Source organism: Aulonocara sp. 'chitande type north' Nkhata Bay, linkage group LG12 (genome assembly GCF_057382095.1).
Source record: "Aulonocara sp. 'chitande type north' Nkhata Bay isolate Kocher_YH1m ecotype deep benthic linkage group LG12, A_spYH_male_GT1.1, whole genome shotgun sequence".
Taxonomy (NCBI): domain Eukaryota; kingdom Metazoa; phylum Chordata; class Actinopteri; order Cichliformes; family Cichlidae; genus Aulonocara; species Aulonocara sp. 'chitande type north' Nkhata Bay.
In genome coordinates, this window is record NC_141355.1 from 40,995,776 (window position 1) to 41,008,132 (window position 12,357).

Genomic DNA, 12,357 nt, shown 5'->3' on the forward strand with positions numbered 1-12,357 from the left:
GGTGAACACCAGGAAGGCAGCAGGACCAGATGCAATCCCTGGCCGGGTCCTTAGAGCCTGCGCTGATCAACTAGCACCGGTGTTCATGGAGATCTTCAACCTCTCCCTGGCCCAAGCTGTGGTTCCCACATGCTTCAAACAGTCCATTACTGTCCCTGTTCCAAAGAAACAACAGCCCGCTTGCCACAATGACTACTGTCCAGTAGCACTGACTTCAATTGTGATGAAGTGTTTTGAAAGACTGATGAGAGATCACATCACTTCTTCACTTCCTGCCACCATCGACTCACTTCAGTTTGCTTACCGGACTAATCGTTCCACAGACGATGCCATATCTCACCTGCTCCACACATCCCTGAGTCACCTGGACACTGGCAGAGGGAATTATGTTAGGATGCTGTTCGTGGACTACAGTTCAGCATTCAACACAATAATTCCCTCTAAGCTTTTCACCAAGTTGACGGATCTAGGACTCAGCTCATCACTGTGTCAGTGGATCCTCAACTTCCTCACAGACAGACCCCAATCAGTGAGGGTGGGAAAACAAGTCTCCCCCTCCATCTCACTCAGCACTGGAGTGCCTCAGGGCTGTGTTTTAAGCCCCCTGCTGTACTCACTGTACACTTATGACTGTGTAGCCACATCCGACACCACCTCCATTGTCAAGTTTGCTGACGACACTGCTGTTGTGGGCCTGATCTCCGACAACATCGAGACGGCCTACCTGGAGGAGATTAGGAACCTGGAGACCTGGTGCCAGGAGAATAACTTCCTCCTAAACATCAGCAAGACTAAGGAGCTGACCGTGGACTTCACTACAAAGCAGGCGAGGAATTACAAACCCCTCATCATCAGTGGCACGCCAGTGGAGAGAGTGGACAGTTTCCGATACCTGGGTGTCCACATCACTCAGGACCTGTCATGGTCCTGTCACATCAACACCCTGGTTAAGAAAGCCCGTCAGCGTCTCTTCTTCCTCAGAAGACTTAGAGACTTCCATCTGCCACTGAAGGTGCTCAAGAACTTCTACTCCTGCACCATCGAGAGCGTCCTGACGTCAAACATCTGCACCTGGTTTGGGAACAGCACCAAGCAGGACAGACGAGATCTGCAAAGGGTGGTGTGCTCGGCAGAACGCATCATTCAATCAGAGCTCCCTGACCTGCTGTCGATCTACACCAAGCGGTGCAAGTCCAAAGCTAGGAAGATTATGATGGATCTCTCCCATCCCAACAATGGACTCTTCTCACTGTTGAGGTCTGGGAAGCGCTTCCGCTCCCTTAAGGCCAAAACAGAGAGAATGAGGAGGAGCTTCTTCCCCCAGGCTATTTGGGGCCTGAACCAGGTGTAGGACTGGACTCTCCCACACACGTCACTATAAGACTGGACTCTCACACACGTCACCACATGCACCACCACACATTTCCTATAATCCTATAATTCCTGTAATTTATAATCCTTATCTTTATAATCTCTTCTGCTATTTGCACATTCTTTACTGTAAATTCCTAAGTTAATTTGTAAATTTTTGTAGTAAACTGTAAATATTGTAAAACTTTTCTTCTGTCATTTAATGGTCGGGCATTGTACAGCTACAAGCATTTCACCCCCATGTCATACTGTGTATGGTTGTGTGTGTGTGTGACAAATAAAATTTGAATTTGAATTTGAATTTAGTCTGATGTATACTGCTTGTGGACGATTGTAAACTGTTTGTGAGCAATGGCAGAATATTTTTGTTTATTGTTTACAAATGTAATATAAGAATAAGAATAACTTTATTTATCCCGAGGGAAATTCTTTTGTCATGTACATGCTCAAAGCAGGAGGAGAGACAGAGGAACAGATGAATAAGATATAAGATATAAAATGTATACAATAAGAATAGTAGTGTACAGTAATATACAGTAGGATAGTGCAAGAGATAGTATCGGATAACTCTAACGAAGTAATATATATATATAACTATATCCTGGTGAATAGATAACTTAACTATCAGTGCAGGCGATTCTAGAAAGTGACATAGTATTGTGCAATAGAATAAAGGGAGTAGCAGCGTATGATGGGGGGATGAAACAAATATTCAATAAGGTACCGTTGGGTAATATTGCACGCTCTGGAAGGGAACAGAATAACATTGGTAATCGTCTCAGGAAAATCACCTACAGAGTGAGGAAGAGTTAAACAGTCTTATTGCCACCGGCACAAAGGATTTACTGTGGCGGTCAGTTCTGCATTTTGGGGCAATGAGTCTTTTGCTGCGTTTGCTCCGATGGTCCATCATGGGGGCGTGCATGGGGTGGGAGGGGTTGTCCATGATAGAAACAAGCTTTTTTAGCATTCTCCTTTCAGACACCTCCTCCAGGTTCTCAAGTCTGACACCCAGGACAGAACCAGCCTTTCTAATCAGTTTGTTCAGCCTGTTGGCATCAGCTGTCTTCACCCCACTTCCCCAGCACACAGCTGCAAAGAACACGACGCTCTCCAACACCGAGTGATAGAACATGGTCAGCATTTTCCTACCAACATTGAAGGACCTGAGTCGCCTCAGTAGGAAAAGCTGACCCTTTTTTGAAGATAGCATTGGTGTTCTTGGTCCAGTCCAGTTTACAGTCCAAGTGTACCCCCAGGTACCGGTAGTCCTCAATTATCTCCACATCAGCCCCTCTGATGGTGACAGGGGTAGGAGGAGGAGCCTGGTTCCTAAAGCCCATAATCAGTTCCTTTGTCTTTGTGATGTTAAGTTGTAGGTGGTTTAGCTCACACCACCGCACTCCTGTACTCCTCCTCCTGTCCATCCCTGATACAGCCCACAATGGCAGAGTCATCCAAGAATTTCTGCAGATGACATGACTGAGACTTGTACCTGAAGTCAGATGTGTAGAGAGTGAAGAGGAAGGGTGATAGGACCGTCCCCTGTGGTGCCCCCGTGCTGCTCAGGATGTTATCTGAGCAGCAGCTCTTCAGTCGGACATGCTGTGGTCAACTTGTTAAATAGTCCGTAATCCAACCAACCAGTGGGGCATCCACTTGCATTTCCGTGAGCTTACTCCCCAGCGGTGATGGTCTGATTGTGTTAAAAGCACTGGAGAAGTCAAAGAACATGACCCTCACAGTGCTCCCAACAATGTCCAGGTGAGAATAAGCCTGGTCCAGCAGGTAGATTATGGCATCCTCCACACCGATACGAGGTTGATAAGCAAACTGCAGGGGGTCCAGCCAAGGCTCCACCAGCAGACGCAGATGTCTCAGGATGAGTCTCTCCAGCGTCTTCATGACATGTGAGGTCAAACCTATTGAAGTGCAGATTAAGGTTGTTAGCACTTTCGACGTCCCCATCCATCCTGACACCTCTCTTTTGTCTCAGGCCAGTGATAACCCGCATTCCATTCCACACCTCCCTGGTGTTATTTTCCTGCAGTTTGTTTTCCAGTCTCCATCTGTAGGACTCTTTACCCTCTGCAATCTTGGCTTTAAGCTCCTTCTGCACCAGTTTCAGCTGATCTCTGTCACCATTTCTGAAAGCTCCTTTTTCTTGTTTAAGGTTGCTTTGATGTCTTTGGTAACCCAGGGTTTATTGTTGGGGAAGCACCGGATGTTTTTTTGGGGGACCACAGTGTCCACACAGAAGTTGATATAATCTGTTACACAGCCTGTCAGATTGTCAATATTGTCCTGATTGGAATCATAAAGAACATCCCAGTCAGTTGACTCAAAGGATCTGTAAGAGCCAAAGTCAATGTTTATGTTTTTCCTTTTTGTTTTGGTGGCACAGGTGTATAGCTTTACCTGCGTCTCAGGTGATGGTGTGTGGGTGTGGTCACAGTCTATTTACCTGAGGTCGGTGTTCGCAGCAGGTGTGTTGGGTGAGTGGTTTGTGGACAAACTTTTCTGTTGACTAAATGTTGCGACTTTCATCCGTAGATAAAGCCGCGGCTGGCTGAGTTGGTTGTGTCCCTGTGACGCGCCTCCAATAATCCATAATGAGTCGTACTTGTACTTTGCGCATTTATTTTAAGAACAAAACAAAAACAAACATTTACGCTTTCAATCAATTTACAACTAGCCACGTCATTTTTTGGCACACCAGTTAATCCATGCGCTAGTTGTAAATTGATTGAAAGCGCAAATGTTTGTTTTTGTTTTGTTCTTAAAATAAATGCGCAAAGTACAAGTACGACTCATTATGGATTATTGGAGGCGCGTCACAGGGACACAACCAACTCAGCCAGCCGCGGCTTTATCTACGGATGAAAGTCGCAACAGGATCCCTGCAGGTTGTCTCTGAATGGCAGGTCTGTAAAGGGGCTGGAGGTAGACCAGGTTGTGATCAGCCCTGCCCAGAGGAGGGAGAGGGCAGGAGGTGTATGCCTCAGTGGCATTGGCATAAAAAAGGTCCAGTGTTTTATTGTCTCTTGTTTTGCAGTCCACATACTGCTTGAATGTAGGTAGAACAACAATATATGGTTTGAATCTGTTAGAATATAAAGAATGTATAATGGTATATAAGCGGGTTAATTGCAGTGTTAATGGTACTGCACAGAAATGTTTTTGATGCTGAACAGCAGTAGAATTTGGTTACAGAGTTATTGTAAATAAGGACACTCATATACACTCAACAAAAATATAAACGCAACACCTTTGTTACTGCTCCCATTCCCCATGGGATGGACGTAGAGACCTAAAATTCATTCCAGATACACAATATAACCATCTCTCCCAAACAGTGGTCACAAATCAGTCCAAATGTGTGGTAGTGGGCACATCTGCTATATTGAGATAATCCATCCCACCTCACAGGTGTGCCACATCAGGATGCTGATCTGACATCATGAGTAGTGCACAGGTGTACCTCAGACTGCCCACAACAAAAGGCCACCCTGGAATGTGCAGTTTTTTGCGCTATTGGGGGTCTGGGGACCCAGAACCAGTCATTATCTGGTGTGACCACCATTTGCCTCATGCAGTGCAACACATCGTCGCATGGAGTCTATCAGATTGTCAATTGTGGCCTGTGGAATGTTGGTCCACTCCACTTCAATGGCTGTGCGAGGTTGTTGGATATTCGTGGGAACTGGTACACGCTGTCGTATACGCCGGTCAAGCACATCCCGAACATGCTCAATGGGTGACATGTCCGGTGAGTATGCTGGCCATGCAAGAACTGGGACATTCTCAGCTGCCATCTGCCCTGAACAATGTGAACCATGATTCATCCGTGAAGCGCACACCTCTCCAACGTGCCAGACGCCATCGAATGTGAGCATTTGCCTACACAAGTCTGTTACGGCGACGAGCTGGAGTCAGGTCAAGACCCCGATGAGGACGACGGGCATGCAGTTGAGCGTCCCTGAGACGGTTTCTGACAGTTTGTGCAGAAATTGTTTGGTTGTGCAAACCAATTGTTCCAGCAGCTGTCTAGGTGGCTGGTCTCAGACGATCTTGGAGGTGAACCTGCTGGATGTGGAGGTCCTGGGCTGGTGTGGTTACACGAGGTCTGCGGTTGTGAGGCCGGTTGGATGTGCTGCCATATTCTCTGAAACGCCTGTGGAGACGGCTTATGGTTGAGAAATGAACATTCAATGCACGGGCGACAGATCTGGTTGACATTCCTGCTGTCAGCATGCCAGTTGCACGCTCCCTCATTGCTTGTGGCATCTGTGGCATTTTGCTGTGAGACAAAACTGCACATTCCAGGGTGGCCTTTTGTTGTGGGCAGTCTGAGGTACACCTGTGCACTACTCATGATGTCAGATCAGGATCCTGATGTGGCACACCTGTGAGGTGGGATGGATTATCTCAATATAGCAGATGTGCCCACTACCACACATTTGGACTGATTTGTGACCACTGTTTGGGAGGGATGGTTATATTGTGTATCTGGAATGAATTTTAGGTCTCTACGTCCATCCCATGGGGAATGGGAGCAGTAACAAAGGTGTTGCGTTTATATTTTTGTTGAGTGTAGTTCTATACTGTGTATTGTGTATTTTGTTGTACAGTTATTTTATTTTCAACTTTAATTTATATATTTTATCTTATTCTTTCCCAGTTAAATTTACCCTTCATTCTAATTTGTGTTGTACAGTTATTTCATTTTTTATATTTTATATTCTTATATTTTATTCCTTCCTAGTTAAATTTACACTTTTTAATTTTTCATATTTATTTCCTATTTTATTCATAGCCCTTTCCTTTTTTTTCTTCTTTAGGTCACGAGCAGTTGTCTAAGCATTTCACTGCATATCGTACTGTGTATGACTGTGTATGTGGCAAATAAAAATTTGAATTTGAATTTGAAAAATATCAGTGTCCATTGTGCGTGGGAAGAAAACTTATTTTTACAGCGAAAAAAACCCTAAACTTCCGAGCAAGCACCGAGTGCGCAACGACGTAATGGGAAATTCACAGAGAAACTCGCGGATTCTTCCACTGACCGCTGCGGCACACCTGCACCAGGGTAAACCTCCGCCTACCCTACTCCTGCTTTACAGGTGAAAATAGAGCAACAGGACCGCTGAGTCTTTGACTTTATTTATTGTCTGCTGTGTTTTACTTGCATCTATTTGAAAGAGTGAGTGAAAACACACACAAAAAAAATTATTTTATGTGCTGGAATGTGCAGAAAATAAGTTTAAATATTAAACAAATTTCTTCCAGTCAGAGAATGTTGCATATAATTAAATTTTTGCTTGATGCATAAAGTTAAAAGATTAAAACTAATAAAACAAGTTTTAAAAAGAAACTTTTCCATTTGATTACATTTTGTACGATGGATTGTAGAAAAAGTAGAATTGGGCTGGAAGATCTATTGCTTTATCACCTAATCAGGTTGTAAATCATGTTTTTAAAAAGTAACTAAGTAATTAATTACTTTTGAAAATAAGTCATCAGTAAAGTAATGGGATTACTTTTGGGGGGAAGTAATCAGTAATTAGTTACTGATTACTTTTTTCAAGTAACTTGACCAACACTGCTCCTTAGTGACCCTGAATTTGTCAAATATTTAGAAGATCAGTGGGAACTTTTTCTTTCTACAAATGACTTACCGGGGGTTAGTGCTTCTACTCTGTGGGAGGCGGGTAAGGCATTTCTCAGGGGCTCTATTATCTCTTTCACCTCAGCGAAAAAGAAGAGCACCTTAGCCAAACAATTAGTACTTGAACGCGACATGACTAACTTGGAGAGGGAGTTTAAGAAATCCTCGTCTGTTTCTGTGCTTAAAAAACTGGATGCAGCCAGATCAGCCCTGGACCAACTACTAACTCAGAAAGCAGAAACTGCAATATTCTATGCAAAGCATAGATTATTTGAATCGGGCAACAAACCTGGACGCTTACTTGCCCGACTTGCCCAGGGGAAAAAGGGCTCTTATGCAATACCCTCTCTAAAAGATAAGAAAGGTGTTTTACAATTCGAGGCTAAACTTATCAGCAAAATAATGAAAGAGTTCTATCAGGATATTCCCCTGAGTGTCAAAATACTGTAGATGCTAGGAAATTGTTTCCTGATAATGTTAATCTCCCTATACTATCAGAGGAAAGTCGATTAGATCTTTGCAGTCCTATTAGGGCGCAGGAAATCATAGATGCAATCAAATCCTTACAGAGTGGAAAAGCTCCAGGCCCTGATGGGTTTGGGCCAGAGTTTTATAAAAAAAAAAAAAAAGGCCAAACACATGGTGGGTCCTTTATTAAAAATGTATGTAGAATCGCTTGAGAGGGGCACACTTCCACCCACCTTAAACCTTGCCCACATATCCCTGATCTTAAAGAAGGATAAACCTGCATATGTGTGTATATCTTACAGACCTCTAAGTTTACTTGGTGTAGATTGCAAGATTCTGTCCAAAGTTTTATCTAGACGATTGGAGGAGGTTCTGCCAGTTCTGATAAAGCCTGACCAAATGGGTTTTGTCAAGAATAGATGCTCCCACTGCAATGTGCGCCGAGATCTGTTGGGTAACCTTGTGGAATACCGAATACAGAATTTCCCTTTACGCGGATGACGTGTTGCTCTTTATCACTACGCCAGAAACATCTATTCCTGCACTGACACATATCATTAATCAATTTGGCCTTTTTTCAGGGTATAAAATAAATTATGATAAATCTGAAGCTTTGCCACTGGGTGATGGGGGGAGGTGGGATGCTCCTACTAATTTTCCTTTCAGGTGGTCAACCACTCGTTTTACATATTTAGGTATTAGGGTGTCCGCAGACACAACAGAGTTGTACAAGTTGAACTTTAAACCAATTGTAGCCTCAATCAAGAATGACCTCAATAGGTGGTTTGACCTCCCCTATCTTGGATGGGTAGAATAAGTTTAATCAAAATGAATGTTTCACCCAGAATATTATATCCCATACAAATGTTGCCTGTCAGGATCAACAGAAAAACATTCTCAGAGATTGAGGGATATCTTTCTAAATTGATATGGCATGGGAAGAAATCTAGACTAAAAATACAGATTTTACAACTGCCTACAGATGAGGGGGGGCAGGCACTTCCTAACCTTTTATATTATTACTGTATAATAATAATATAATAATCTCAGGGTGGTTACATTCCTTTCTATACCAAGGCGAGCCACCGGTAGATACTTGGTGCTGTGACCCTCTTTTGCCTCTTAGTCTTTTATCTATTGATCTGGCTGACCTTCCTCTTGGTGTCAGAAATAATTTCATTTTGATGCCTACACTTAAGGTTTGGCATAATATTGCTGCCCACGTCGGAAGAAGAGGTTTTTCTAGTGCACTACAACCTCTAATTAGGAATAAAGCTTAAAGGTATTGGCATTAGTATATTTGATGATTGGCGTTCAAAAAAAAAAAAAGATTTATTTGCGATCTGTTTGTAAAGGGTAGTTTTATGGCAAGTTCAAATTAAATATAATTTACCACAGAAACACTTCTTTGGGTTCCTACAAGTAAGTCACTTTGTAAATTCCCTTAAATTTCCAGCCAATCAACCAGTTTTGAATCCTATTGAAAGCTTTCTTCTTAAATTTAATGAGGAAATAATCACAAAAAAGAAATGTATCTCTCTTTGATGATGAGAGATGATGATGAGATAGCCTTTATTTGTCAGTTGCAAGTCTTTTGTTCACAACTGAGATGACAGACCTTGCCAACCGTACATACAATACACAAACATCACATTGGGGAGACAGGTCAGGCTAGGTAGCGAGGAAAAAAAAAACATCGAAATGTGTAACACAAAAGGATAATACAGGAATGCACAGATATCGTGGCATGGTGGCACAGTGGCTAGCACTGTTGCCGCACATCAAGAAGGTCCTGAGTTCAATTCCACCATCAGGCTGGGGTCTTTCTGTGTGGAGTTTGCATGTTCTCCCCGTGTCTGCGTGGGTTCCCTCCGGGTACTCTGGCTTCCTCCCACCATCCAAACACATGCAGCTTGTGGGGATAGGTTAATTGGATAATCCAAATTGCCACTAGGTGTCACTTTTTTTTTATTTATTTTTTTTATTGTCACATCACATGTGCAGGTACATTGGTACAGCACATGCAAGTGAAATTCTTGTGTGCGAGTTTCACAAGCAACAGAGTTGTGCAAAATACAATAACATAAACAGGCAAAATATACAAATGGCTAAATCTGAAACTAATAAATGTATGTACAATATATAATAGTATATGCAAAAAAAAAATAAAAAAAAAAAAAAAAAAAATTCTGGATGTGTATACTAAATGTTTTTCTACGTGTGTGTGTGTGTGTGTGTGTGTGTGTGTATACACATATTTTACAAATTAAATAGAGTCAATAAATAAAATATATAAAAATATACAGAGTTGAGACGTGCAAAACAGTGGCATTACTGTACAGTATGGAGTGCATAATGTTGAAGTTCCAGTAGTGAAGCTGAGGTGTCTATGACGTGTTCAGCAGTCTGATGGCCTGGTGGAAGAAGCTGTCTCTCAGTCTGCTGGTTCGGGATCGGATGCTGCAGAACCTCCTTCCTGATGGAAGTAGTCTGAACAGTTTATGGCTGGGGTGACTGGAGTCCTTGATGATCCTCCCCGCTTTCCTCAGGCACCGCTTCCTGTAGATGTCTTGGAGGGAGGGAAGCTCACCTCCAATTATCCATTCAGAGCGTCTGCGATCGTGTTTAGTCCCTGCCACATACTCTGAGGGTTGTCAAACTGTTGCTCCACCCTGTCCCTGTACTCACGTTTGGCTGCTTTGATCGTCTTCCGGAGTTGGTAATGTGCGTGTTTGTAGTCCGATGTGTTCGCGGAGGCAAAGGCGATGCTCCGGTGCTCCGTGATTAACGGAGATTAACATCTCCGTTAATCCAGGGTTTTTGATTTGGGAAGGATTTAACTGTTCTGGATGGGACGACATCTTCCACGCATTTCCTGATAAATCCGCAGACTGAGTCTGTGTACTCATCAATGTCCCTAGCAGCCACGTGAAACATTTCCCAGTCCGCGTGATCAAAACAGTCCCACAGCGTAGACTCCGATTGGTCCGTCCAACAGTGCACCGCCCTCCAGGTTGGAGCTTCCTGTTTCAGCTTCTGCCTATAGGCGGGCAGGAGCAGGATGGAGCGGTGATCTGATTGGCCGAATGGGGCGTGGGGGAGGGCTTTGTACGCATCCCAGAAAGAGGTGTAGCAGTGGTCGAGTAGCCGGTCTCCACGAGTGTTAAAATGGATGTGTTGGTGGAGTTTGGGTGAGACTTTCTTCAGGTTTCCCTTATTAAAGTCTCCGGCTGTGATAAACGCTGCCTGTTGTAAATGTGCGAGTGAATGTGAGTGTGAATGGTTGTCTCTCGTTGTGTGTTAGCCCTGCGACAGACTGGCAACCTGTCCGGGGTGTACCCCGCCTCTCGCCCTATGACAGCTGGGATTGGCTCCAGCTCCAGCTCCCGTGACCCTGAAAAGGATAAGCGGAAGCGAATGGATGGATGGATGCACAGATATCAACACACCATAAACACAGACAAGCAACATGGGAAAGTGTTCCAGTGTGTACATCTGATCTGGAACCGCTGCCATCTTCGACTGCGCCTCCAGCTGACCCGATGTCCACATCAGAGGGGAGGTAAGCGTTGCAGGTGGCGTTGGATCCGGGGTAGGGAGGGTGATGCGTCAGTGAGTGCTTATCAGTATCAGTATATGTACTGTATGTGTGTGCGTGTCCATAGTTCAGCTGAGACAGTGTCCTTCGCCCTGCCAGGCTAAGTAAACAGTCTTCCAGCCAACCCAGGTGGCCTTGCATAGAATGGGAAGGAACAGACTCAACACAGTCGTTATCAGGGAGTTTTTGTTCGGCTCCAGCCTTGAGCCCACAGCTGGCGCCGAAGGGGTAGCCGGATTATGATGGTAATTTTTCTTTTGCAACAACTCATGCGAATTTCAAAGCTGTTCTTTACACTGGTCTCTCAATCTCACGTTGGAGAACCGCAAGCTTCCCCGTGATGGTATCAAACTTGCGTTCTGTGGTGTTGTCATTCTTTTGCTCAGAGAGCCGATTCTGAGAACTCACGACTGCAGTGAGCTGTTCCACGATGTAATCCAATGTATGCTCAAAGGTGTTATTTTGAGCAGGCCTCTTCTTGATGTAACCCAATATACGCTCAGAGGTGTTATTCTGAGTATTCACGGCAGCTTTAAGCGTCTCCAAGGTCTTAACCATGCTGCTCTCAATGAGCCCATTCTGAGAAGTCGCGCCTTGTCCCATCATTTCAATCCCAGTGGGCAGCCTTGGGGGGGTTTGAACAGCCGGTTCCGCTTTCTTAATTCTCCGATAAGCCAGGGCCAAGCCAGCTCCGATCAGCAAGAACCCTATTATCATGGTTCCGAATAGGTAGATATCTTCAGCGTCCTCGATTGACAGTCCCGCCAGGCACACGATCCTCTGCCACCCGTCCATCGTGTATCCGACAGGGAAAGTCCCTCCAGGACACTCGGGCTCTCCCGAGCCCAGACTTCTCGTTGAGAAAAGGGTGTCAATAGCATTCAGAGACCAGTTGATCAAATCCATTTACTTTTACATTTAGCAAGGCGATGTGTACTGTTTCAATGGATTCAGAGACAGCGCCCCACTGTTACACAATGGTACAGAGAAATGTTCAAGGTGCTGCCAATGGAGCGCCTTAGTGCCATCATAAAGGGCAATTGTGATGCATTCTGTAGGATGTGGCGGCCTTTGCTTGATCACCTACCTCGTGACTTTGCTGTGCTATTACTTAAAGGGGGATCAAATTTTGTTTTTAAACACAATAATTAATGTCTGTATTCGCTTTTTTTTTCTCTCTCCCCCCCTTTTTTAAAATTTTTTCTTTCCCTTGATTTCAAATATGAAACCCTATACATATTTTGACCCAGAC

The 12,357-nt window shown here is 44.2% G+C and overlaps 1 protein-coding gene across 1 annotated transcript; it reads right to left on the minus strand.

The window, feature by feature from the left end:
- Nucleotides 1-11,396: 11,396 nt before the first annotated feature.
- Nucleotides 11,397-12,011, minus strand: LOC147318269 (uncharacterized). The gene has a single exon (XM_086257975.1). The coding sequence runs from the start codon at nt 12,009-12,011 to the stop codon at nt 11,397-11,399; it is 615 nt and encodes a 204-aa protein (XP_086114101.1).
- Between the last annotated feature and the right edge of the window lie 346 nt (nt 12,012-12,357).